Source organism: Urocampus carinirostris, chromosome 11, assembly GCF_059441175.1.
Source record: "Urocampus carinirostris isolate Australia breed hairy pipefish chromosome 11, RoL_Ucar_1.0, whole genome shotgun sequence".
NCBI lineage: Eukaryota > Metazoa > Chordata > Actinopteri > Syngnathiformes > Syngnathidae > Urocampus > Urocampus carinirostris.
Window position 1 is genome coordinate 35,792,840 of NC_142359.1, and position 24,525 is coordinate 35,817,364.

Here is a 24,525-nt window from a genome sequence, read left to right on the forward strand (position 1 = left end):
TATTTGTATTATATCTGTAGTATTTTTATAGTGTTACTTTAGTTGTATTTTTGTAGTATATCTGCAGTCAGATTTTTGCAGTATTTCTGTAGTATTTTTATAGTATTACTCTACCTTTGTTTGAAGTGTTAATAAACAGCGGGGTAGACTGCTGGAAGTGTGAATTTCCACACGGGGATGAATAAAGTATCTATCTATCTATCTATCTACTTTTGTTTGAAGTGTTTTGTTGTTGTTTTGTATGAGCAGCACAGAAAATGGACGGATGGATTCTGTAGTATCCCTAAAGTAATTTTGTTCTATTTCCATGGTACAATTTTGGTAGTATATCATTATTTTTTGTAGTATTTCTGTTGTAATATTAATTTTAAAGTATTTTTGTATTGTAACGTTACTGAAGTGGTATTTTGTAGTAATACTGTAGAAGTATTAGGAAGTACTTACACACCAGTATCCTTGAAATAGCAGCACAGTTCTGAGGTCATGGAATCAACCCTTCCTGTGTGGAGTTTGCATGTTCTCCCCGTGCTTGCATGGGTTTCTTCCGGGCACTCCGGTTTCATCCTTCATTCCTAAAAACATGCATGTCAGGTTAATTGGCCGGTCCAAATTGTCCCTAAGTGAGAATGAGCGAGTGAGTTGTCTGTCTCTGTGTAACCAGTTCGGGGTGTCCCCTGCCCACTGCCTGAAGATAGCTGAGATGGGCTTTTTACCATTTTTGTTCGGCGGGACGGATAAGAAAAGCCTGAGCTGTTTTTTTTTTTGGCCGTCCCCGAACTGGGTGCTCAGCACCTCCAAAGCTCTAAACCTTAAATCGCCCCTGTTACTAAGTAATATTTTTGCATCTTTTACTGACTTCTTCGATTCTCAGAAGCACACAGGAGAATAACCAGTGTCAATTTAACACCTAAATGCCAGTGGTAGACCTGCAAGTCCTTCTCTGCTGGCCTGAAAAATATCTGAATCATGTGATGTATTTATGTTTTGTCCATGAATACCTATTAAATAATTACATATAATTTGTCAGCTCCCTATAATTGCTCTCCCCCTGCTTGCATTACTTCCAGATGTGTGCAATCATATTAAGGCATTTGACCAATTACATTTTAGCCATTACTTATTGCCAATGTCAGGAAACTGCCCTAAGAATTGGTTTTGAAGGCCTCTTGTGTTCATAACATAATTCTGTTGGTTTAGCTCAGTGGTTCTAAAATAGTGGGGCAGGCCCCACTCGGAGGCGCAAGGGGTAACCTTTTTTTTTTCACTTTTCCCTGAATAAAGTGCAATTGCATCTCCACTACACTGGGGGCAGTGGCGTTCTCAATGGCAGAGTGTTTTACCATTTACATTTAGCTTCCACGCAGTGCAAATGAAATATAACATGTACTGTAGATGCTTCAAGAATATTTATTCTTAAATGAAAAAATAGGATAGGTTTTCAGGATGGGCCCCTTGGCCAAATTTTCAAACCCGATGTGGCCCCCGATTCCAAATAGTCGCGCACCCCTGGGGCAAAGATTAAAACAAAAGTCTCTTTTTGTAGCACTGCACTGCGACCTTGGGGGACGAGCAAAGACCGGTGTGCTTGCTATATTAAAGATGTTGGCAGCGGACAGCACAAACCCAGATAAATTAAGCTGTCACCTAAAGACATTACAACCCAATCACGCTGATAAGACGCTTGAATTCTTTTTTAGCAAAAATGTGTCAAAGGGTAAATTTGCCGTGGATGAGGGGACGTGCTACTTTTAATATCAAGCAAGGTTTTTTTCCCACCACCAATATTAAGTGCTCACTTAAAGATAAAAAGATCAGGCTTGGTGAAAGGGGTTGTGAGGGTAGAGGATTTCTTCTTTCGGGGAACGGCTTGACAGAAACCGTTGAGAAGCACTTGTTTAGCCAATCAGACTTTGATTTGGCAATGACGTCCACTAGGGGAAAATCTGTTATTTTAAATTATGATAGCATTGATTGTTTTACTTTTCAGTGAATTTTTAACTCATTTAAACTTAGAATTTTTCTATACTAAGCAAATTCAATGTCAAGCAACAAAGAATCTCTGAAAAACACACCACACAATGTTAAATAGAAACTTTTTTTTTTAATGAAAACTTTTATTTCAAACATTAAAATAAAAACAGGACAAAAACAATGAGTCAACAACAAAATAATGTCACTTAACATGTTCAAAAAGGGGTAGTCAGAAGCAGATGCTTATTTTTCCTACCCCTTTATCTTCCCTATTAAATACATTTTTACAAATCCTCCTTTCCTATTACATTGACTTTACAGTGCATCGTCCTGCAGAAAACTGATCATTTATTTAAAAATTCTACAACAGGATGCAAATGTGTACTTTTCCCAGTAACAATCAATGCATGTTTGGTTAAGGGTGTTGTAGAGGAAGACTAGATATGACCTCCACTCCACATTGGTAGAATTTCCTTAAACGGTTGCTCTGTGCCTCAACCATTCTCAACGGGGGAGTGTGTACTCCTTGAGCCCCAGATGACACTCTGCTGAGGAAGGAAAAATACAAAGTTCAAAGACTCAAAGTGAGCAAATGGGGCCCTTTTTATTTTTAATTGTTTTTCCCGCTTTTCACAAGTTTTTTTAATTTATTATTTATTATTATTTTATTTTTATATATATGTAACGGGTGTAATAATAACTTTTGTTTTATTGAAATTCCTGCTGAAATATGTGTATAGTTTTTGGTAAATGTCCTGCAATGCTGAGTCCAACAGTGCCATCTGCTGGTATGGGGTGGGGTTTGGTTTTGGCTTCTAACATGTGACCAGGAGGCGGGGTTTGTTGTTAGTCTTACTAGAGAGAACTACAAAGGTAAGACATATCTTTTGGTGCTCCACAAAAGAAGTTAATTTTAAACATTATAACCCCAGCTGACAAATCTCTCACCATGCATAGTAATGTGATTGATATTGTCAAGCTGTTTAGGTATATTTTTGTTTTGTTTCTGTTTTACTAAATATTAATTCCCCTTGTAGAGATCAAAGAGATCAAACCCAGCAGAAAAAGCTAATGTTGTGACTCATCCATTTGCAGGTAAATTGTACCCATTTTTATACTCATTATTGTTTTTATTCCTATTTTCTCATATACATTAAAAAAGGATGATGTTGGTTAAAATTCAGACTAAAGAAAAACATGTTGAATTCATTGTAAACGTTAAAAATCCACTATACGATCTCTTGTTAAAAGTATCTTGTTAAAATGTAAAGATGTAAAAATGTATTGTGATATTCTAAAATGTATTTTCTGTCAAGTGAAAAGAAAGCTCTTTGATATGCTTTGTTGTTAGTCTTACTAGAGAGAACTACAAAGAGATCAAAGAGATCAAACCCAGCAGAAAAAGCTAATGTTGTGACTCATCCATTTGCAGAAACTGTAATAATAAAAACCTCATCATCCAGTCCAGCGTGAATGTGGATCTTTGGTGGGACACGTACACCGCGGTTACATATATATATTATATATATATATATATATATATATATATATAACTGTTTACAGTTGCTTACTATTTGTCCCCCTGGAACTTTGTGACCTTTTGACACATTTCAGACTTCAAACATAGAGATATGAAACTTTAATTTCTTGGGAAGCATGAACAATAAGTGGGACACAATCATGAAGTGGACCACACTTTATTGGATAATTTAAACCTTTTTTAACAAATAAAAACGAAAATGTGGGTGTGCAAAATTATTCAGCCCCTTTACTTTCAGTGCAGCAAACTCTGTCCAGAAGTTCAGCGAGGATCTCTGAATGATTCAATGTTGATCTAAATGACTAACAATGATAAATTGAAACCACCTGTGTGTAATAAAGTCTCTGTATAAATGAACCTGCATTGTGATAGTCTCAGAGGATTGTTTAAACGGCAGAGAGCATCATGAAGAACTAGAAACACACCAGGCAGGTCCGAGATACTGTTGGGGAGAAGTTTAAAGCTGGATTTGGATACAAAGAGATTTCCCAAGCTTTAAACATCCCAAGGAGCACTTTGCAAGCAATAATATTGAAATGGAAGGAGTATCAGACCACTGCAAAGCTACCAAGATCAGGCCGTCCCCCTAAACTTTCAGGTCATACAAGGAGAAAACTGATCAGAGATGCAGTCTAGAGGCCCATGATCACTCTGGATGAACGGCAAAGGTCTACAGCTGAGGTGGGAAAATCTGTCCATAGGACAACAATCAGTCGTATACTGCACAAATCTGGCCTTTATGGAAAAGTGTCAAGAAGGAAGCCATTTCTTAAAGATAACCATAAAAGGTGTCGTTTAAAGTTTGCCACAAGCCACCTGGGAGACATACCAAACATGTGGAAGAAGGTACTCTGGTCAGATGAGACCAAAATCGAACTTTTTGGCAACAATGCAAGACGTTATGTTTGGCATAAAAGCAGCACAGCTCCTTACCCTCAACACACCATATCCACAGTCAAACATGGTGGTGGCAACATCATGGTTTGGGCCTACTTTTCTTCAGTAGGGACATGGAAGATGGTTAAAATTGATGGGAAGATGGATGGAGCCAAATACAGCACCATTCTGGAAGAAAACCTGATGGAGCCCGCAAAAGACCTGAGACTGGGACAGAGATTTGTCTTCCAACAAGACAATGATCCAAAACATAAAGCAAAAGCTACAATGGAATGGTTCACCCAAAAACATATAAAAGTGTTAGAAAGGCCAAGTCAAAGTCCAGACCTCAATCCAATTGAGAAACTGTGGAAAGAACTGAAAACTGCTGTTCACAAATGCTTTCCATCCAACCTCACTGAGCTCGAGCTGTTTTGCAAGGAGGAATGGGCAAAAATATCAGTTTCTCGGTGTGCAAAACTGATAGAGACATACTCCAAGCGACTTGCAGCTGTAATTGCAGCCAAAATAGGCGCTACAAAGTATTAACTCAATGGGGCTGAATATTGCACACCCACTCTTTCGTTTTTTTATCTGTTAAAAAAGTTTAAAATATCCAATAAAGTGTCTTCCACTTCATGATTGTGTCCCACTCATTGTTGATGCTTCACAAGAAATTACAGTTTTATATCTTGATGTTTGTAGTCTGAACTGTGTATACATATATATCTCATCTCATTAGCTGCACCGCTTATCCTCAGTAGGGTCGCGGGGGTGCTGGACCCCATCCCAGCAATCATCGGGCAGGGGACACCCTGAACTGGTTGCCAGCCAATATATATATATATATATATATATATATATATATATATATATATATATATATATATATATATATATATATATATATATATACATATATATATATATATATATATTTATACAGTGGCTTGCAAAACTATTTGGCCCCCTTGAACTTTGTTTTGCCACGGCGCAGTCTCTGTGTGCCCTGCAACAGTTTGGCAACCGGTTCAGGGTGTCCCCTGACCACTGCCCAAAGACAGCTGTGATGGGCCCCAGCACCCCGCGGGCCTACTGAGGGTAAACGGATAATGAATGTATGTATATATATATATATATATATATATATATATATATATATATATATATATATATATATATATATATATATATATATATATATATATATATATATACTGGACTGTCTCAGAAAATTAGAATATTGTGATAAAGTTATTTATTTTCTGTAATGCAATTAAAAAAACAAAAATGTCATACATTCTGGATTCATTACACATCAACTGAACTATTTCAAGCCTTTTATTATTTGAATATTGCTGAATTTGGCTTACAGCTTAAGAAAACTCAAAAATCCTATCTCAAAATATTAGAATATCATGAAAAAGTATACAAGTAGGCTATTCAACTAATCACCTGAATCATCTAATTAACTCGAAACACCTTGCGAGGGTTTCCTGAGCCTTAAAAACACTCAGCTTGGTTCAGTAAACTAAATCAAAAGTATGGGGAAGACTGCTGATCTGACTGCTGTCCAGAGGACCATCATTGATACCCTCCATTAGGAGGGTAAGACACAAAAAGAAATTTCTCAAAGAGCAGGCTGTTCACAGAGTGCAGTTTCAAAGCATATCCACAAAAAGTCTGTTGGAAGGGAAAAATGTGGCCGGAAACGCTGCACAACCACGAGAGATGACCGCAGCCTTAACAAAATTGTGAAGAAGAGCCGCTTCCAGAATTTGGGGGAGCTTCAAAGACAGTGGGCTGAAGCCGGAGTCCAGGTATCAAAAGCCACAGTTCACAGACGTGTCCGGGAAATGGGCTACAATAGCCGTATTCCCATGGTCAAGCCACTTCTGAACTCAAGACAACGGAAGAAGCGTCTGACTTGGGCTATGGAGAAGAAGCACTGGACAGTTGCAGAGTGGTCCAAAGTCCTCTTTTCAGACGAAAGCAAGTTTTGCATTTCATTTGGAAGTCAAGGCGCCAGAGTCTGGAGAAAGGCTGGAGAGGAGCAAAATCCAAGTTGCTTGAAATCCAGTGTGAAGTTCCCACAGTCAGCAATGGTTTGGGGAGCCATGTCAGCTGCTGGTGTTGGTCCACTGTGTTTCATCAAGTCCAGAGTAAATGCAACTGTGTACCAAGAGATTTTAGAGCACTACATGCTTCCATCTGCTGAAAAGCTCTATGGAGATGAGGATTTCATTTTCCAGCATGATCTGGCACCTGCCCACAGTGCCAAAACCACCAGTAACTGGTGCACTGACCATGGCATCACTGTCCTTGATTGGCCTGCTAATTCCCCTGACCTGAACCCCATCGAGAATTTGTGGGGTATAGTTAAGAAGAAGATGAAAGACACCAGACCTACAAATGCAAATGAGCTGAAGGCCGCTATCGAAGCATCCTGGGCATCAATAACACCTCAGCAATGCCACAGGCTGATTGCCTCAATGCCACGCCGGATTGATGCAGTAATCCGTGCAAAAGGATTCCCAACCAAGTACTGAGTGCATCAATGGACATTTTCAAATGTTTGATTTAGTTTTGCTGTTATAAAATTATTTTTTTACTTGGTCTGAGGAAGTATTCTAATATTTTGAGATAGGATTTTTGAGTTTTTTTCAGCTGTAAGCCAAAATCAGCAATATTCAAATAATAAAAGGCTTGAAATAGTTCAGTTGATGTGTAATGAATCCAGAATGTATGACATTTTTGTTTTTTTAATTGCATTACAGAAAATAAAGAACTTTATCACAATATTCTAATTTTCTGAGACAGTCCAGTATATATATATATAAATTGCTTCTCTCACACACCACTTCTCAACCTAGTCATCATATGGGGCCGCCGACACACTTCAATCACTGGATACAGGAAGCTACCCAAGGAAGTTGGGTGTCCTCGGAGCCACTACTGTCATGTAACGGTTAGGTCTCATACTGAAATCATTCCCAGAGGATTGATACTTACTGATGAGATTCGCCAAACCTTTGTAATAGTTTAAAACAAAACAAAAAACAACGTATTTCTAGGTTTTGGAACACAGGGACAATGCGTCTGAAAATGTATTTATACGTTATGGCTTTGAATGAGTTTAATGGGAAAAGATCATATCAGAGATATGAGTGATACGAGAGTGGTTGCAGAATTCACATCTCAACGCACCCTTGTTTGTTGACATACGGAAACTTGACTTGAAAACGGAAACTTGACTTGAAAACGTGAGCTGACGATCTAACTTATTCTTTCTGTTCTCTCTCGCTCTCTCTCTCTTTCCTCCTCTTTTGTGTTCTGCAAACGTGCCGTTTGTGCAGACGAGAGGACCAAAACCGGTCGAGCGACAGCCGAGTATAGGCGAGTCATGGAGGCCATCTGGTTGTATCAGTTTCGTCTTATCGTAATCGGCGACTCCACGGTGGGCAAGTCGTGCCTAATCCGCCGTTTCACCGAGGGCCGCTTCGCCCAAGTTTCGGACCCCACGGTGGGCGTGGACTTCTTCTCCCGGCTGGTGGAGATCGAACCGGGGAAGAGGATCAAGCTGCAGATTTGGGACACCGCTGGCCAGGAGCGATTCAGGTGGGAAGCGTCCGCACAATTGTCCTTAATTTGGTCATCGAAGAACTTTTGGGTGGCGTGAGTGAATGTGCATTTAAAGCCAGGCGGGGAAATGTTAAGGCCCGAAGGTGCAAAAACAAGAATTACCACCTCTAGTGTTTGCTCTCGTGTAGGTATACGTGTTCAGTGTTTGTTTAAGCACTCTTGATTTGGAAGGAAATGTTCGAGACAATCCTGGTGCGATTGTAGACACAGTGACATAAAGAATTGAAACATATTGTTCAATATAACGAGCGGCACGGCAGATGGGTGGTTAGCGCGCAGCCCCACGGTACAGAGATTCAGGGTTCAAGTCCAGCTACCGCAGCCTCCCGTGTGGAGTTTGCAGGTTCTCCCCGTGCCTGTGTCTATTTCTGCCAGGCACGCCGGTTTCCTCCCACATTCCCTAAAACATTGGACCGGCCATTGGTTAATTGGCCGGTCCAAATTTTTCCTAGGTGTGAATGAGCGAGTGAGTTTTCCATCTCTGTGTGCAACCAGTTCAGGGTGTCCCCTGAAGATGGCTGAGATGCCCCCGCGACACTACTTAGGATGAGCGACGCAGGCAACGGATGGATGTTCAATGCAACGTGATGGTTCAATTCTTGCATTAATACAGTATATACCGTAAGACGCACCTAAAAACCTAAATTTATATGAATGGGTAACGGACTGCATTTCTATAGCGCTTTAACCAGTCACTGAGGACCTTAGAAGCCCTTTACACTCTACCCATTCACACACACACGCACACACACCCATTGCGAGGTAAGCCATGCAAGGTGCCTACCTGCTTATCAGAGGCATCAGGGGTTCAGTGTTTTGCCCAAGGACCCTTTGACATTCAACTCAGAGGACCTGGGAATCAAACCTGTGACCTCTATGGTCCCAAGACAACCGCTTTACCTCCTAAGCTACTTTCGCCAACGCAAAACACAATCTGTTTCCAGAGTACTTAATAAACACATCAACTTGTGCTTGTGTGAAAAAAACGAAGTAGCAAACTTTTACCAAAATGCAAATCTAATGTAGCCTTTTATTTACGCACAATGTCTTACAGTGCGGTGAAAATGGCCCTTTCCTAATGTATGTGTTTTTTGTATATTTATCACTCGCAAAGGTTTGAGATCAGCAATCAACCGATTTTAAATATTTTTGGGGTTTTAGTTAAAGCAAACTGTTGTGCTGCGGGTAAAGTTAACATGTGATTAGGTGAGAGGGTGACCTCAGCGGGTTGGTTGGGGGCATGTGTTGTCAGTATATCCGGGGCAGCCATAAAACCAGAACAAATACGGAATTACATCTTCACAAATGCTGATTGAGCAGGACGCTACAGGTAAGGTATTAAATCAATTGTCTGCTTCTCCCTAGGGTATTTATGTTGCTACTGTTGTTAGTTGGTCTGATATGGTTATAAAACCTTTTACTGTTTGCTTGTTAAGTTGTCTGCTGTTGCAAACGGGTCAACACTATACTGTGGCTTACATGTCCACTTCCTTGAGTTTTTCCTTGCCCTAATGTAGGTTTTAGATCAGATGGTGTAACAATAATCTGTAGTTTGCAATAGTCTGTGGTCTGTGCAGCCCTTTGAGACTCCTTGTAATTAAGGGCTATACAAATAAACATGACTTGACTTGACCTTAATATTACACAGAAAAAAACTAAGGAAATCCAAAATGAAGCCCAGTCAAGGTCAATGTTAATGACTTCACTGTTAGAAAAAACACTGGCAAAATGGCATCCATGGGAGGGTTCCCAGGCAAAAAGCACTACTGGTTTAAAAGAACACAAAGAGTATTCTCCCATTTCCCAAAAGCATCATGATCATCCTCAAGACTTTTGGAGAAACGTTATGTGGAATGAAGAGTCAAAAATTGGATTTTTGGAAGAGTGTGCAACCCGTTAAATTTGGCGTTAAAACGGCGCAGCATTAGATAAAAAGAACATGATGCCAACAGTATAGCATGTTGGTGGCAGTGTGATTGTCTGTGGCTGCTTTGCTGCCTCAGAATTTGGACAACTTGCTCTGGTTGACGGAATAATGAATTAGTGGGCATTTTTAAGAGAAGAAAAGCTGTAGTGGGGTAGTACTTTTTGTACATTTAATTGAACAAGCCAATGTAAAACAGACTGGAGTGCTACCCCTATCGTGGCTTACGTCATGCATGACGTCGCAGTCGAACCTGGAGGCAGAAAAATACTTTGGCAGGTCAAAACACTGAAGAAACCATGCTTTCATTTCTGCTAGTTTGGTGCTAAAATGTCATTTATGTGTTTGAATGCCAGAATCTGAGAAAAAAAAGTCAGTGATTGTAAATTGAAGTTTAACAGGATCCCAGCAGACAGTCCTTATCAAAGAAAAAGGAAGGGAGTTGTGCATTACAGCGAAAAGATTGGACCGAGGCACTCATCCAAATTGCTCGGGTTTGCAGCAGATTCAGATTCAGAATCAGATTCAGATCTACTTTATTATCATTCTAGTACACGTGTATACAGAACGAAATGTCGATACATCTGACCCGCACAGTTTCCTTGAATGTACAGATATAAGTAAAAGTTGTATTGTATTATGGCTACGTATAGTATTTACCATAGTGCCGATAGTGCAAGAGGAGTAGCTAACCGGATGTGCAAAATGGGCAGTCAGGTTAACAAGTCAGGTAAACAGTAACATTAACACTGTAACAATAACGCTGTAAGTACAATAGTGCAGAGAGCAAATGTGCAAGGAGTGGCAAGCTATAAAGAACTGCCAGTAGTGCAAAAAGTCAGATTAGCAGCCTTTTAGATTTAGGTTAACTATATGTTAGATTGACCATTTAACAGTCTAATGGCCAGGGGTACTAGACTACTGCGGAACCTGGTGGTCCTGCACCGCACACTGCAGTACCTCTTCCCAGAGGCTAGCAGAGTGAACAGTCCATGATGGGGGTGAGAGGGGTCCCACACACTTAATATTAGGTAAGAGAAATTAAATGTTTATGATTGATGCTATCGAGTCTCTATTATTTATTATATTGGCAAAATATCAGGTTATTTTCCTAGCTTTAGCCAACTGTCAGCGTGTAGCCTAAATACCAATGAAGCCTTGTAACACTGAGTGTGTCAAAAAAAAAAAAAAAAAAAAAAAACAGAAACGCAATGCAAACAATAGTTGGGTAGACAATTGAAGTATTAAAACTAATCCAGGTATGTATTAAGCATCTAATAAATTATTTAGATTATGTGCCCAACGATTGTTTGCAATGCATACCTGTTTTCATGTTTGATCGACACAGTGTTTACAAGGCTACCGCTGGCATTTAGGCTAAACGCTAACAGTTAGCCTAGGCTAAGAAGATATTTTGACGATGTAATTAGTAATATTTATGAGATAACAATGATCATAAAGATTTAATTTATTTTATCTGATATTAAAGGTGCGCGGCTACACGGGCCTTTTTGATGAGTGCCTCAGTCCAATAATTTCGCTTAAATGCACGACTCTTTTTTTTTTTCTTTTCTGGGATCCTGTAAAACTGTAAAATAATTTTGATCACTAACATTTTTTCTCAGATTCGGGCACACAAACACACAACATGACGACAATTAGCAGCAACAACAGCTTTCTTTTCCTCTGTATTCTGACCAGCGCAAGTATTGTTTTGCCCCGAGGTAATGCCCTACTGACTGGATACGTCACAATGTTTACAAACAAATGAAAGGGTCTATTATTACTAAAAATTAAGGATTAACCTCTGCTTAAGATGATTCACACAAAAGGTTGAGGAACACATTTCGTTCAACTTCCTGGTATTTGATTTCTAAAACGTTGTCGCCCGCAGATCCATTACCAGGGCGTACTACCGCAACTCTGTTGGGGGGCTGCTCTTGTTCGACATCACCAACCGGCGTTCTTTCCAGAACGTGCACGAGTGGCTGGAGGAAGCCCGCAGCCACGTACAGCCGCATAAAATCGTTTTCCTGTTGGTGGGCCACAAATGCGACTTGGAGGCTCAGCGTCAGGTAAGTACTGGAGTGCAACGTTCCGCTTTTGAGCAACGAGGAAGTAGTCTGGCTTAATTGAAACTGGAAAAACAACTCACAGCAGTGATTTCCAAGGCATATGCATAGTTTGCATTTCATTTGTCTTTTTCGTCATTAAGTTCACCAATAATGCGAATGAAACAAGGATTCGTGCTGTCAAAATTTAACTCAGAGTTAAAGTTTGAAACCTGCATTAACTTTTGAGTTAACACAGAATGAAGAGAGCTTACCTTTGGACGGCACTCCCAAAAAGGTATTGAAGAGGAATCAAAATCAACTGCGACAGTTTAAAGGGAGAGTGTGTATTATTTGACAACAAGGTGTCGCTGCAATGTGTAGTGCAACCAAAAACAAGTGCTACAAAGGAAGGATACAATCGCACCATTTTTTTTCTAATTTTTTTTTCACAGCCATTCATAAAGTTTTCAGGGTTACCTGTATCAGCAAGATGTTGGAATACAGGGGCCGGGAACCTATGGCTCGCCAGCCATACATGGCTCTTTTCATGAGTACTGGCTCAGAGATAAAATAGAATTTGCGTGAGTATTTACTGTATCGTTAGATTCAGTGCTGCTTTTCGCAGGTGTGAAAACTCTGTGCTTTACAAGAGATAATAAAAGAAAAGCAATCATTAAAAAAAACATTACCGTTTATACCAGCCCTAAAGAACGGTAGAAGGTTTCTTTGAAGAAAGTCACAGCGACACCTTTTCGAGGCCACGCCCTGGACATCCACCCAAGGATTGTAAGCAGCAAATCCTCGAAAGAGAAGATCAACACTAACGAGCCATCATGGAGAGAGTTCCAGAACGTGGTGAAAACAGCCCGGTCATCATCTGCCCCAGGACCCAGCGGTACACCTTACAAAGTGTACAAGATATGTCCAATGCTTCTACGGAGGATGTGGAAGCTACTGCGGAGAATTTGGATACAGGGCATAATCCCAACATCCTGGAAGAGAGCGGATGGGTGCTTTGTGCCCAAGGAAAAATACTCATCTGACATAAGCCAATTCCGAACTATTTCTCTACTAAGTGTTGAATGTAAGATCTTCTTCTCAGTCCTGGCACAGAGGCTGACAACGTACATGGTCAAGAACAAATATATCGACACTTCAATCCAGAAAGGTGGCATCCCAGGGTCCTCTGGATGTCTGGAGCACACAAGCATCATCAGCCAGTTGATCCGCGAGGCCAAGGAAAGTAAAGGAGACTTAGCAGTCGTCTGGCTAGACTTGGCCAATGCATATGGGTCAATTCCCCATGATCTCGTCAACACTGCTATGGAGCATTACCATATCCCACAGCACATAAGGGGAATGATCACCTCCTACTTCAGTGGATTCAAGTTTCGGTTCCAAACCACCCAGTTTACCACCCACTGGCAAGACTTCATCACTGCCGCGGTGAAGGAGACCAGAGGGCCAATGACAAGGTCTGGCATATGTCAACCTCCGAGATGCTTTATGGACGACCTCACTATTACAACAGTAACCTATGTGCAAGCAAGATTGATCCTGAAGGCACTTGACAAGGTAGCATCCTGGGCTCGTATGAAATGCAAGTCTAGAAAGTCAAGAAGCATGGTGATCAGGAGTGGGAAGGTCACAAGCAGGTTTCAACTTCGAATCCAAGGAGAAAACATACCATCAATCAAAAATAACCCAATAAAATGCCTCGGAAAGTGGTACGATTCATTTCTGGGGGAGAGGGGCAGCGTTCTCAGGACAGTAGAGCAGGCTAATGAGTGGCTGCAAAGGATTGAGCGATCAGGACTACAAGACAAGTTCAAGACTTGGTTGTTCCAGTACGGTCTGCTACCAAGACTGCTGTAGCTGCTAACGATCTATGAGATCTCTGTGACGGCGGTTGAAGGAATTGAGAGGAGGGCAAATAAACATCTCCACAGGTGGCTTGGGATTCCACCAAGCCTCACATCATTAGGGCTTTACATCAGGTCAGGGCAGCTGCAGTTTCCCCTGTCTTCTGTAGTGGAAGAGTTTAAGGTGCAGGCTATGTGGTAGGAGAGGGCTGTCATGATGCTCAAAGATTCCAGCGACGAGATGATTAGGGATTAGGGGCGCGGGAGTGATTACAAGATCGGGGCGTAGTGGGCAGCAGACAGCCAAGTACATCAGGCAGAAGGCAGGCTGAGGTTGAAAGATGTCATCGGAAATGCATGCGTAGGGCGTCAAGGACTGGGGTCTACTCATTTCCAGCAATGGTCAAAAGCTGATCCGAGGCAGAGGAGAGACATGGTGCAGGCCGAGGTCCGTCAACTGGAGGAGGAAGGCAGGTGGTCCAGGGCGGTGGAACTTGGAGTCCAAGGAGCCTGGACGAAGTGGGAGCGACCAAAGCGAAGGATCATCTGGCCAGAACTCTGGAGGTTTGAACCGTTCCGGATCTCTTTCTTGCTCCGGTCACTCTTCCAACACCAACCAACCTGTACAGGTGGGGGTTGAGGGAGGACCCAACGTGCAGGCTATGTGGTAGGAAAGGGACACTGGCGCATATTCTAGCAGGATGCCAGATTGCTCTTAGCCAGGGCAGATACCGCTGGCGCCATGACAAGGTCCTCGGTGCACTGGCTTACATCTTGGAGCAGGAAAGGGGGAAGAAGCACCAACCTCAACCCAGTCCAATACATTCCATCCAGTTCGTAAGGGAAGGGGAGAAACCAGCATCCTCCCAGAAATCCAGCCTCCTGCAAACAGTACCAGCGTGGGAGGTGAGGGTAGACCTGGGAAGGAAATTACACTTTCCCCAGGTAGTCCAAACTTCCTTGAGGCCAGACATCGTGATTTGGTCAGAAGAGGCTCAAAAAAATCATCCTGATTGAGCTAACTGTACCATTGGAAGAAGGATGCAGCGAAGCCCATGAAAGGAAAAACGCCAAATATCAAGAGCTGGTCCAACAGTGCAGGGACAAGGGATGGCAGACATGGCTATTCCCAGTGGAGGTCGGGTGCAGGGGCTTCCCAGCACAGCCTGTATGGGACACATTAACAGCTCTGGGGATACGTGGAAGGGAGAGGAAGGCAGCTGCCAAAAGGGTGGGGGAAGCCGCGGAGAGAGCCTCTTGCTGGCTATGGAGTAGGAGAGAGGAGTTTAGCTGGGGACCAGGAGAAGATGGGTAGTGACTGGCCATCACTGCCGGCCCGCCAACTCGAGGGCGTTGTGGTTAAGGGTTGAAGCGCCCAGTGACGGTTGGACACCACCTGACGACATCTTCTCCTGGTTGAAGGCTACAGTCATGGTTTGAGTGACTGATTAGAAGTGTGTGTAATAGTATATATATACATATATATATATATATATATATGTATATATATACATATATATATATATATATATATATATATATATATATATATATATATATATATATATATATATACTGGACTGTCTCAGAAAATTAGAATATTGTGATAAACTTCTTTATTTTCTGTAATGCAATTAAAAAAACAAAAATGTCATACATTCTGGATTCATTACACAACAACTGAACTATTTCAAGCCTTTTATTATTTGAATATTGCTGATTTTGGCTTACAGCTGAAAAAAACTCAAAAATCCTATCTCAAAATATTAGAATACTTCCTCAGACCAAGTAAAAAAATAATTTTATAACAGCAAAACTAAATCAAACATTTGAAAATGTCCATTGATGCAATCAGTACTTGGTTGGGAATCCTTTTGCACGGATTACTGCATCAATCCGGCGTGGCATGGAGGCAATCAGCCTGTGGCATTGCTGAGGTGTTATTGATGCCCAGGATGCTTCGATAGCAGCCTTCAGCTCATTTGCATTTGTAGGTCTGGTGTCTTTCATCTTCTTCTTAACTATACCCCACAAATTCTCGATGGGGTTCAGGTCAGGGGAATTAGCAGGCCAATCAAGGACAGTGATGCCATGGTCAGTGCACCAGTTACTGGTGGTTTTGGCACTGTGGGCAGGTGCCAGATCATGCTGGAAAATGAAATCCTCATCTCCATAGAGCTTTTCAGCAGATGGAAGCATGTAGTGCTCTAAAATCTCTTGGTACACAGTTGCATTTACTCTGGACTTGATGAAACACAGTGGACCAACACCAGCAGCTGACATGGCTCCCCAAACCATTGCTGACTGTGGGAACTTCACACTGGATTTCAAGCAACTTGGATTTTGCTCTTCTCCAGCCTTTCTCCAGACTCTGGCGCCTTGACTTCCAAATGAAATGCAAAACTTGCTTTCGTCTGAAAAGAGGACTTTGGACCACTCTGCAACTGTCCAGTGCTTCTTCTCCATAGCCCAAGTCAAACGCTTCTTCCGTTGTCTTGAGTTCAGAAGTGGCTTGACCATGGGAATACGGCTATTGTAGCCCATTTCCCGGACACGTCTGTGAACTGTGGCTTTTGATACCTGGACTCCAGCTTCAGCCCACTGTCTTTGAAGCTCCCTGCGGTCATCTCTCTTGGTTGTGCAGCGTTTCCGGCCACATTTTTCCCTTCCAACAGACTTTTTGTGGATATGCTTTGAAACTGCACTCTGTGAACAGCCTGCTCTTTGAGAAATTTCTTTTTGTGTCTTACCCTCCTGATGGAGGGTATCAATGATGGTCCTCTGGACAGCAGTCAGATCAGCAGTGATTTAGTTTACTGAACCAAGCTGAGTGTTTTTAAGGCTCAGGAAACCCTCGCAAGGTGTTTCGAGTTAATTAGATGACTCGGGTGATTAGTTGAATAGCCTACTTGTATACTTTTTCATGATATTCTAATATTTTGAGATAGGATTTTTGAGTTTTCTTAAGCTGTAAGCCAAATTCAGCAATATTAAAATAATAAAAGGCTTGAAATAGTTCAGTTGATGTGTAATGAATCCAGAATGTATGACATTTTTGTTTTTTTAATTGCATTACAGAAAATAAAGTAGTTTATCACAATATTCTAATTTTCTGAGACAGTCCAGTATATACATGTGTATATTTATGTATATATATATATATATATATATATATATATATATATATATATATATATATATATATATATATATATATATATATATATATATATACATACGTGTATATATAAGATGCCCATGTCAGAAATGAGACGCATTGTAGGGGTGTCAAGATGATTCATTCCCTCGACCAGCCATCATGTGGACAGAAAAAATGTATAGCATGTTCACATATGTTTTTGTGTGTTGTTGCGTACGTTTTTGTGTGTATTTATAGATGTTTCATCTGTTGACATACATTTTTTGTGTGTTTACATACATTTTTGTCTTTGTTTCCATACGCTTTTGTGCTTTTTTACGTACGCTTTTGTGCGTGTTTACGTACGCCTTTGTTTGTGTTTACATACGTTTTTGTATGTGTTTATGTACATGATGATTTAAGAAAAAAAGCAGGAAAAAATAGGTCAAAAGTTAGGAAAAAATAAGCAAAACAGAAGAAAAAATAAAAAATTTAAAAAAAAAAAAAAGCAGGAAAAAAGACAGACTTGATCAGCATATTACCAATAATAACGTTACATTACGTAGAAAATAAATAATGATTCTTTTTTTAATTGAAAATAAGTATATTCAATTATATAACATTTATTTTTTACTCTCCAATGAACTTTTAACTCATTTAAACTTACAAACTTTTTATACTATACAAATTTAAAGTCTGGAATCCCTGCGTAAAACAATCAAATGTCCATCTATAATACGTGTTGACTTTTCAGTGTAGCAATAAATAATCTACGAACTACAAGAATAAACGTAAGTTTTTTTAAAACGCTTATCATAAAAGACATCCTTGTAAAACACTGGAAAGATTGAAAATATTTACCAATGTAAAAAAAACACAATAAAATAAATACAAGACAGTTTTAACCTTCTATGTACTCAAAAACTTTAAAGTCAAGTCATGTTTATTTGTAAACCCCTTAATAACAAGGAGTCTCAAAGGGCTGCACAGACCACAGATTATTGCAAACTACAGACTATTATTACACCATCCCCTGATCTAAAACCTACACGAGGGCAAGGAAAAACTCACAAACCTCAACATGAGGAAAATGAAGAAACCTTAAGAAGGGACTGTACACCTCCCATTTAATTTAACCACTAGGAAGATGAGCAAAAAGCAAACATTTTTAGAAAATTTCTGTACGCATTTCCAAACGTATTTTGTGGTATATAAGGCGTACGGGTTATAGGGCGCACTTTCAAATTTCCGGCCAATTTGGGGTTTGTAGATGTGTCTTATAGTCCGGGAAATAAGGTATCATTAACTGTAGAAAGTAATTAAAAGAAATTATATAATTTTACTGAAATTTATATTGTATAATGTACATGATCATGTGGATTTTTTAATAATGTTTTTATGATTATTTCTCTATTTCTAAAGCATTGGTTGGTTGGATCCCTTAACCACTAGGGATGTAGGGGCACCATTTTCTGTGGTGTGTCTAGGGCAAGTACAGCCTGGTGGCGCCGATCCCTCTCAAGGCCAACATTATATTCATTATAAAAATTAGATTTCATGATTTAATTCATGTGAAAAGTCAAGACAGAATCCATGGAAAATAATGCATGTTGACCAATTACAAGGGGGCGGGCGTCTAGAAGGGAGCTGGCTGTCTATTGTTTTACATAAAGAAACATTAGTGTATTCATGTTGTCTTTCTTTTTTGTTTTTTTTTTGTTTTTTTTGGGGGGGTACAATGGTTGTGCCCCCCATGCATTTGATATCCTCCCTCTGCGACTTATGTCTGGTTACCGCAACTAGGATTCATACCTGTCCACGGCTCCATGCCCTTACAAACTGTCTTATTTTCCCTGACAAAATAATCTTACACCATATTTTTTTCAAATGTGTTTTTTTATGTAGTTTAACATGTTATATTGTACATGTGTTTCGTTATATCATATATATTGTTAATTACATTTTGTTGTGAGATACTGAGTTGCTCGACATGAATGAGGTTTATTATAAAAAAAGTTCAAAAATTAAGTAGCTTAGACGTTCACTGTAGAAGGAAAAAATACATGCAAATATAATTAAGTTTTCTTATTCAAATTATTAATTCATTTTCTGCATTAAATTCTTGTTGGTAATATACTGATTAAAGGGATAACCACAAACCTGTCTTTTTCATTTTCTCCTTTTATACTTCTTTATACAACATAATAATTCATAATATAATGCAGCAAGTGAGCCGTTTGAGAGCCGGCTCTCTTTAATGAGTTGAGCCGAAAAAGCCAGCTATCTAAAAAGAGACAGACTTCCTTTCACTACATCAAACCGCTCGCTTCAGTTCCAACGAAAAAAAACGATACCGTGATAGAGGCTTCCGCGGCGAACTTGTTTGACTTCATTGATTTGCCGTTTTGTGATAGTTGGTGTATACCGGATGGTACCCATCATTGACAAATTTGCGTTTTTCTGTACAGATTTTCTCGTACGTCGTACACGTCTTAAAATGCATAGTGAACATACTTTGTACGGCAAAACCGTACAGGTTGACAGGTATGAGGATTAACCTCTGCTTAAAATAGTTGAATGATTGAGGAATGCGTTTATGTCCACACTTTTCAGGCAATTATCTTTTGAAACGTTTCTATAAGGCAAAAATGAACCCGTTTCCCCCCACCCATTTCGCAGGTGAGCCGGCAGGAGGCCGAACGGCTGGCGGGCGTTTACGGGATGCGCTACATCGAAACGTCGGCGCGCGACGCCATCAACGTGGAGCGCGCCTTCACCGAGCTGACCAAAGATATTTTCACCTTGGTGCGTTCGGGCGACATCAGCATCCAGGAGGGCTGGGAGGGCGTGAAGAGCGGCTTCGTCCCCAACGTGGTCCACTCTTCCGAGGAGGTGACCAAGAGCGAGCGCAGCTGCCTCTGCTGATCCGGACGGTTTTTGGATCGTCACCGGATAAAGACGCTCGCCATATAGAGTACCAACAGACTTTCACAATCCCTACATAAAGCACCGCTCGTGTTCTCATCCGGGAAGGACTCCTTTGAGTGGAGCTAAATCGGAAACTGGACCGGATTATGAGTTGTTGGAGCCTCACGCGGGACTGAGAGGTCCATGCTGTTCAAGGATGCGCTAAAGTGCAGAACCGAGCAGACACAAAATCAAAGTTCACAATAACCCCCCGTCCCAAAATGTACATGGGCTCATTGTTGAACTCAAAACTACACCGGACGTCAAACCTTAAAAATTGTCCCTGTTAAACATGGGCGTAACCAGACCGTTTTTCAAGCCAAGCCCCCGAAAATTATAGCATTTTTAAAACTCTATTTTCCCTTAAGGCGGGATGCGTAGTTTGAAGTTTAAATTTGAATATTTTTTTCTATGAAGTAGGTGTTAAAAATGCACGACTGAGTTCAAAGAGCCCTTATGCTTTATTCTCCATTGTGCCTATTTTTTAATAGGCCTGGTCAGGACAAAACAAACCCCTTAAAAATGGAAATAGAAGAGTACGTTCGAGCTAGTCTAAGAAATGCCATGTACTTGCACAGAAATCATGTTACTCTGCCGCCATCTCCTGGCTTAAAGTCATGATTGTAGCCTTAAGTTTTCAAGTCAAGTCATTTTTATTAGTATAGCCCTTAATCACAAAGAGTCTCAAAGGGCTTCAACTGCCGCATCCCACCTTTAATAAAGGACCAGATAGGCTTATCTCATCTCATCTCATCATCCGTACCGCTTATCCTCATTAGGGTCGCGGGGGGGCTGAAACACAAGCTAAAATCGGGCAGCACGGCAGCGCAGTGGTTAGCGCATGTGCGGCACAGTTCATGTATTGCGTGGGTTCAAATCCAGCTCCAGACTTCCTGTGCGGAGTTTGTATGTCCTCCCCGTGCTTGCGTGGGTTTCCTCCAGGCACTCCGGTTTCCTCCCACATTCCAAAAACATGCATTTCAGGTAAATTGGTCGGTCCAAATTGTCCCTAGGCGTAAATGAGCGAGTGAGTTGTCTGTCCCCATGTGCCCTAGGATTGGCTGGCAACCAGTTCAGGGTGTCCCATGATTGCTGGGATGGGCTCCAGCACCCCCGCGACCCTACTTAGGATAAGCGGTGTAGCTAATGAGATGAGACTAGCTAAAATCTAAAAAAGGATAACAAAACTAAAATGTTAACAAAGCAGCGTCGTAAATACACCAGTGGTTCAGTCCATTAGCTTCCTAGCGCCGATCTCGCGCTCCTCCCTGCTTCCATTTTTCTCGGCTAGTGTCACTTGTGGCATAGTGGCGGAGTCTGTAAAGGCTCTGGTATGTTATGGTGAGAGTTTGTCATTACGGAAGCCCAAGAGTGTTGTAATTCCTTTAAAAATTGGGACATTCAGTGAATAAAAACAGCTTTAAAACAAACATTCAATTGATAACTCCTAGTTTTGTTTTTCGGAAAAAAAAGAAGCCATTGTTCAGTATTTTTGCTTTCTTCCAGTTATTAGCAGAGTAAGTGTAACATTCATCCTATCAGTAAGTGCCAGCAGATTACTGTTATTCTTTATTTCCGTACACTAATTCAGTGTTTTTCAAGCTTTTATGAGCCAATGCACAATTTTTTCATTAAAAAAAATTTCAAAGCACACCATCAAAAATGTTTAAAAAAAGAATCCCTGCCACCGGTTTCATGTTGTTGTTGGGGTTTATTTTTGGCTGAAGTCAAGTCAAGTCATGTTTATTTGTACAGCCCTTAATCACAAAGAGTCTCAAAGGGCTGCACAGACCACAGATTATTGCAAACCACAGCCTATTATTACACTATCCCCTGATCTAAAACCTACATGAGGTAAAAAAAAAATGCGCCGCTTCCTCCTTCCACCTCGCTCATATCAGACATCATTTCCGCTTCTCTCCAATAGCTTACAAGCCTTACAAACTTTCTTAATATTTTTTACTGCATAATTTACTATTTGCACCTTGTAATCTGCAGAATTTGATGATCTTTTCGGTACCCTCCATCTTGCGCTTATCCAGGGTCGGGTCACGGAGGTAGCTTAAATTGACAGTATAGATTTTCTTAATCTTATGTGGTTATTTTGGCTCAGGAGGTAATGCAAGTTATTCATTTTGGGGTATTATTTTGCTGTCATTTTGGAATGTTATTTTCAACATAAAAAAAATAAAAAGTAACAAAAATAATACTTAAAATGATCAAACGGTATCTGCAAGAGGATTTTTTTTACTTTATTTGAAAAAAAAATAATTGAAATCAAATAAATCATCAAAATCATATGCAATGTGATTACATTTTGTGATGTATTATTGTTAATTTTCTGTGCAAACTTAAACATTTATTATAAAAGAAAGGGCTCAGTAAACGATCTTTAGAGCAGGTTGGACTTCCATATTTGAAGGCTTCTCTCCCTAATCTCGCAAGTTCAGAATGCATTGATGTCTTCTCTCCATATATTTAGTGTCTGCTTAAGTTTAAACTAATCATTTCTATTCCAAATTTTTTTAAAAAGTGATTATATTTCCCTGTGCTACCCCACGATCATATGATTTGTATTTGAAAATATATATTTTTTTAAATGGTGATCTGCTGTCACCTACTGATATGGATGAATATTACATTTACCTGGCTGATGACTGGAAGAAATCAAAGACAGTAAAGAATCTCCTGCTTTTTTTGAAAAGATAAAATTGATCAATTTCTTGCGGCACACTATTCAAGGTCCCAAGGCACACTAGTTTGCACTGGCACGCTGGCTGAAATGTACCAATTAACTGCTCTTGAGGTAGTAGGGTGGGTGTGTCGTTGCGAGTGGGTTGGTGTAGTTTTCCCATAACCACTGGGGTTTAGGGACACCATTCCCTGTGGTGTGTCTTAGGCAAGTACAGCCTGGTGGCGCACATCCCTCTCCAGCCCAACAAATGTTTTCTACCCAGTCTCGAACCAGGGACCTTACTGATTTTGTTGATTAAGTTGTTTTATTTTGTACATTTTTATAGTTTGTGTTGCAAAAAAAGTGACAAATATTAGAGCGTAGTAAGAAATGTTTTTCACTGGCAGATGTTTTTTTGTCGCTCTAAAGCCCGAGTGTGCATTATTTACCACTAGGTGGCACATTTGTCCAATGCGAACGAAATCCAGTGCCACGGCAGACAAATATGGCGGCACTTTAGGTAGGGGGATTACACTATGTAAAATAAATACAAATTTCTCGACCTCTAACTATAAAAATAATAATAATAATAATATTGGTATGAAAGTTCGCGTATTTTTGCCTGCCATTCCACTCAATGTTTTTTTTTACTGATTGGAAGTTTTTTGTACCACTAGGAGGCAATAAATAGTACAATCTGTCCCTTTTAAGTTTATTTTTTTTAAATAAGACACACATATATTAAAACAGCCTAAAAATGTAGTAAAATTAAAAATTACTACCTATTTATTACCTAAATATAATAACCCGTTTCACATCCTGAGCCACAGAGACCACAAACGATTAATTAATTTTTGTAGTGTTAATTTAGGCATTACGATAGTTTATGATTAAGAAACAACAACATAAAACCAGCGCCAGGAACTCTTTTTAAACATTTTGGATGGACGGTGTGCCTCACGATTTTTGGACCCAAAAAGTAATCCGTGGCTCTAAAAACACAGAACTAAGGCAGTGGTCGGCAACCACTGCTCCGTAAAACCGGTTCTGGGACGTGGGTTGTTTGGTCCTGGGTGGCACATATTTTGCTTATGCCGCTTTTATTCACGTACACAAAATATTTTAATTACAGGGTCACTAAGATTGTAAAAGAAGAATGAAAAAGCATTCGTTTTGAACTCATAGTAATGTTTTTACTCATGGCACCACGTTGTACATTGAAATGGAGCAAAATGGGGAATAGTTCAACCAAAACAACATGGTACAATGAGTACAAATAGTGTGATGAGATAAAATCGAATGCCTTTTCCCATGTCATCTATATCCCTAGTGGTGTAGTGATTACACAGTGGATTTGGTCCTATCGTTTTGTTTTTTTTTAATAAAATAGTCAGACATAAAACCGGTCCACAGTACAGAAAATGTTGCCGACCAATGCACTAAGGCAGTGTTTTTAAACCGGTGTGTTGCAGAAAATTGACAAATTTTATCTTTGCAGCAGATCAGTATCGTATTTTCGTCATCTTTTATTATGCTAATCTCATGCTCACGAGAAAGTACAGGAAAATATATTTAATATCTCATTTTGTTTTATGAAGCTGTTTGAAATTGCTATGCAAAAATGATCACAACAATAAATCCTTGCACATAACTATGCTGACAATTATTTTCCTATGTTGAAAAAAAACCCGAAAAAAGTGAAACCATAAGATTCTTTTGCTGCACTGGCAGATCATTTTTGTTCATTTTAAAGGTGGTGCGCGTCGTTTGGGGTTGAATATTTTCTTCATCAAATATTTGTTAATGGATAGAGTTCAAAGTGCACTTTGCTTCCTTACACTGCACCTATCTGATTGCATCTTTATTTTAGCACGCT

General features: G+C 40.1%; 1 protein-coding gene across 3 annotated transcripts in view; it reads left to right on the top strand.

Moving 5' to 3' along the window:
- LOC148357227 (ras-related protein Rab-39B) overlaps positions 1–24,300 on the top strand; it is a 52,656-nt gene extending 28,356 nt beyond the window's left edge. For 2 of the 3 annotated variants that reach the window (XM_088347655.1, XM_088347656.1), the window contains 3 exons: positions 7,744–8,005; positions 11,848–12,028; positions 19,688–24,300. In XM_088347655.1, the coding sequence (XP_088203781.1) occupies positions 7,791–8,005; positions 11,848–12,028; positions 19,688–19,933 (642 nt within the window). In that variant the 5' untranslated portion in view covers positions 7,744–7,790 and the 3' untranslated portion in view covers positions 19,934–24,300. Of the gene's footprint in view, positions 1–3,024; positions 3,067–7,743; positions 8,006–11,847; positions 12,029–19,687 lie in introns of those variants that run through there. The other variant, XM_088347658.1, reaches the window with a different exon arrangement.
- The last annotated feature ends 225 nt before the right edge of the window (positions 24,301–24,525 follow it).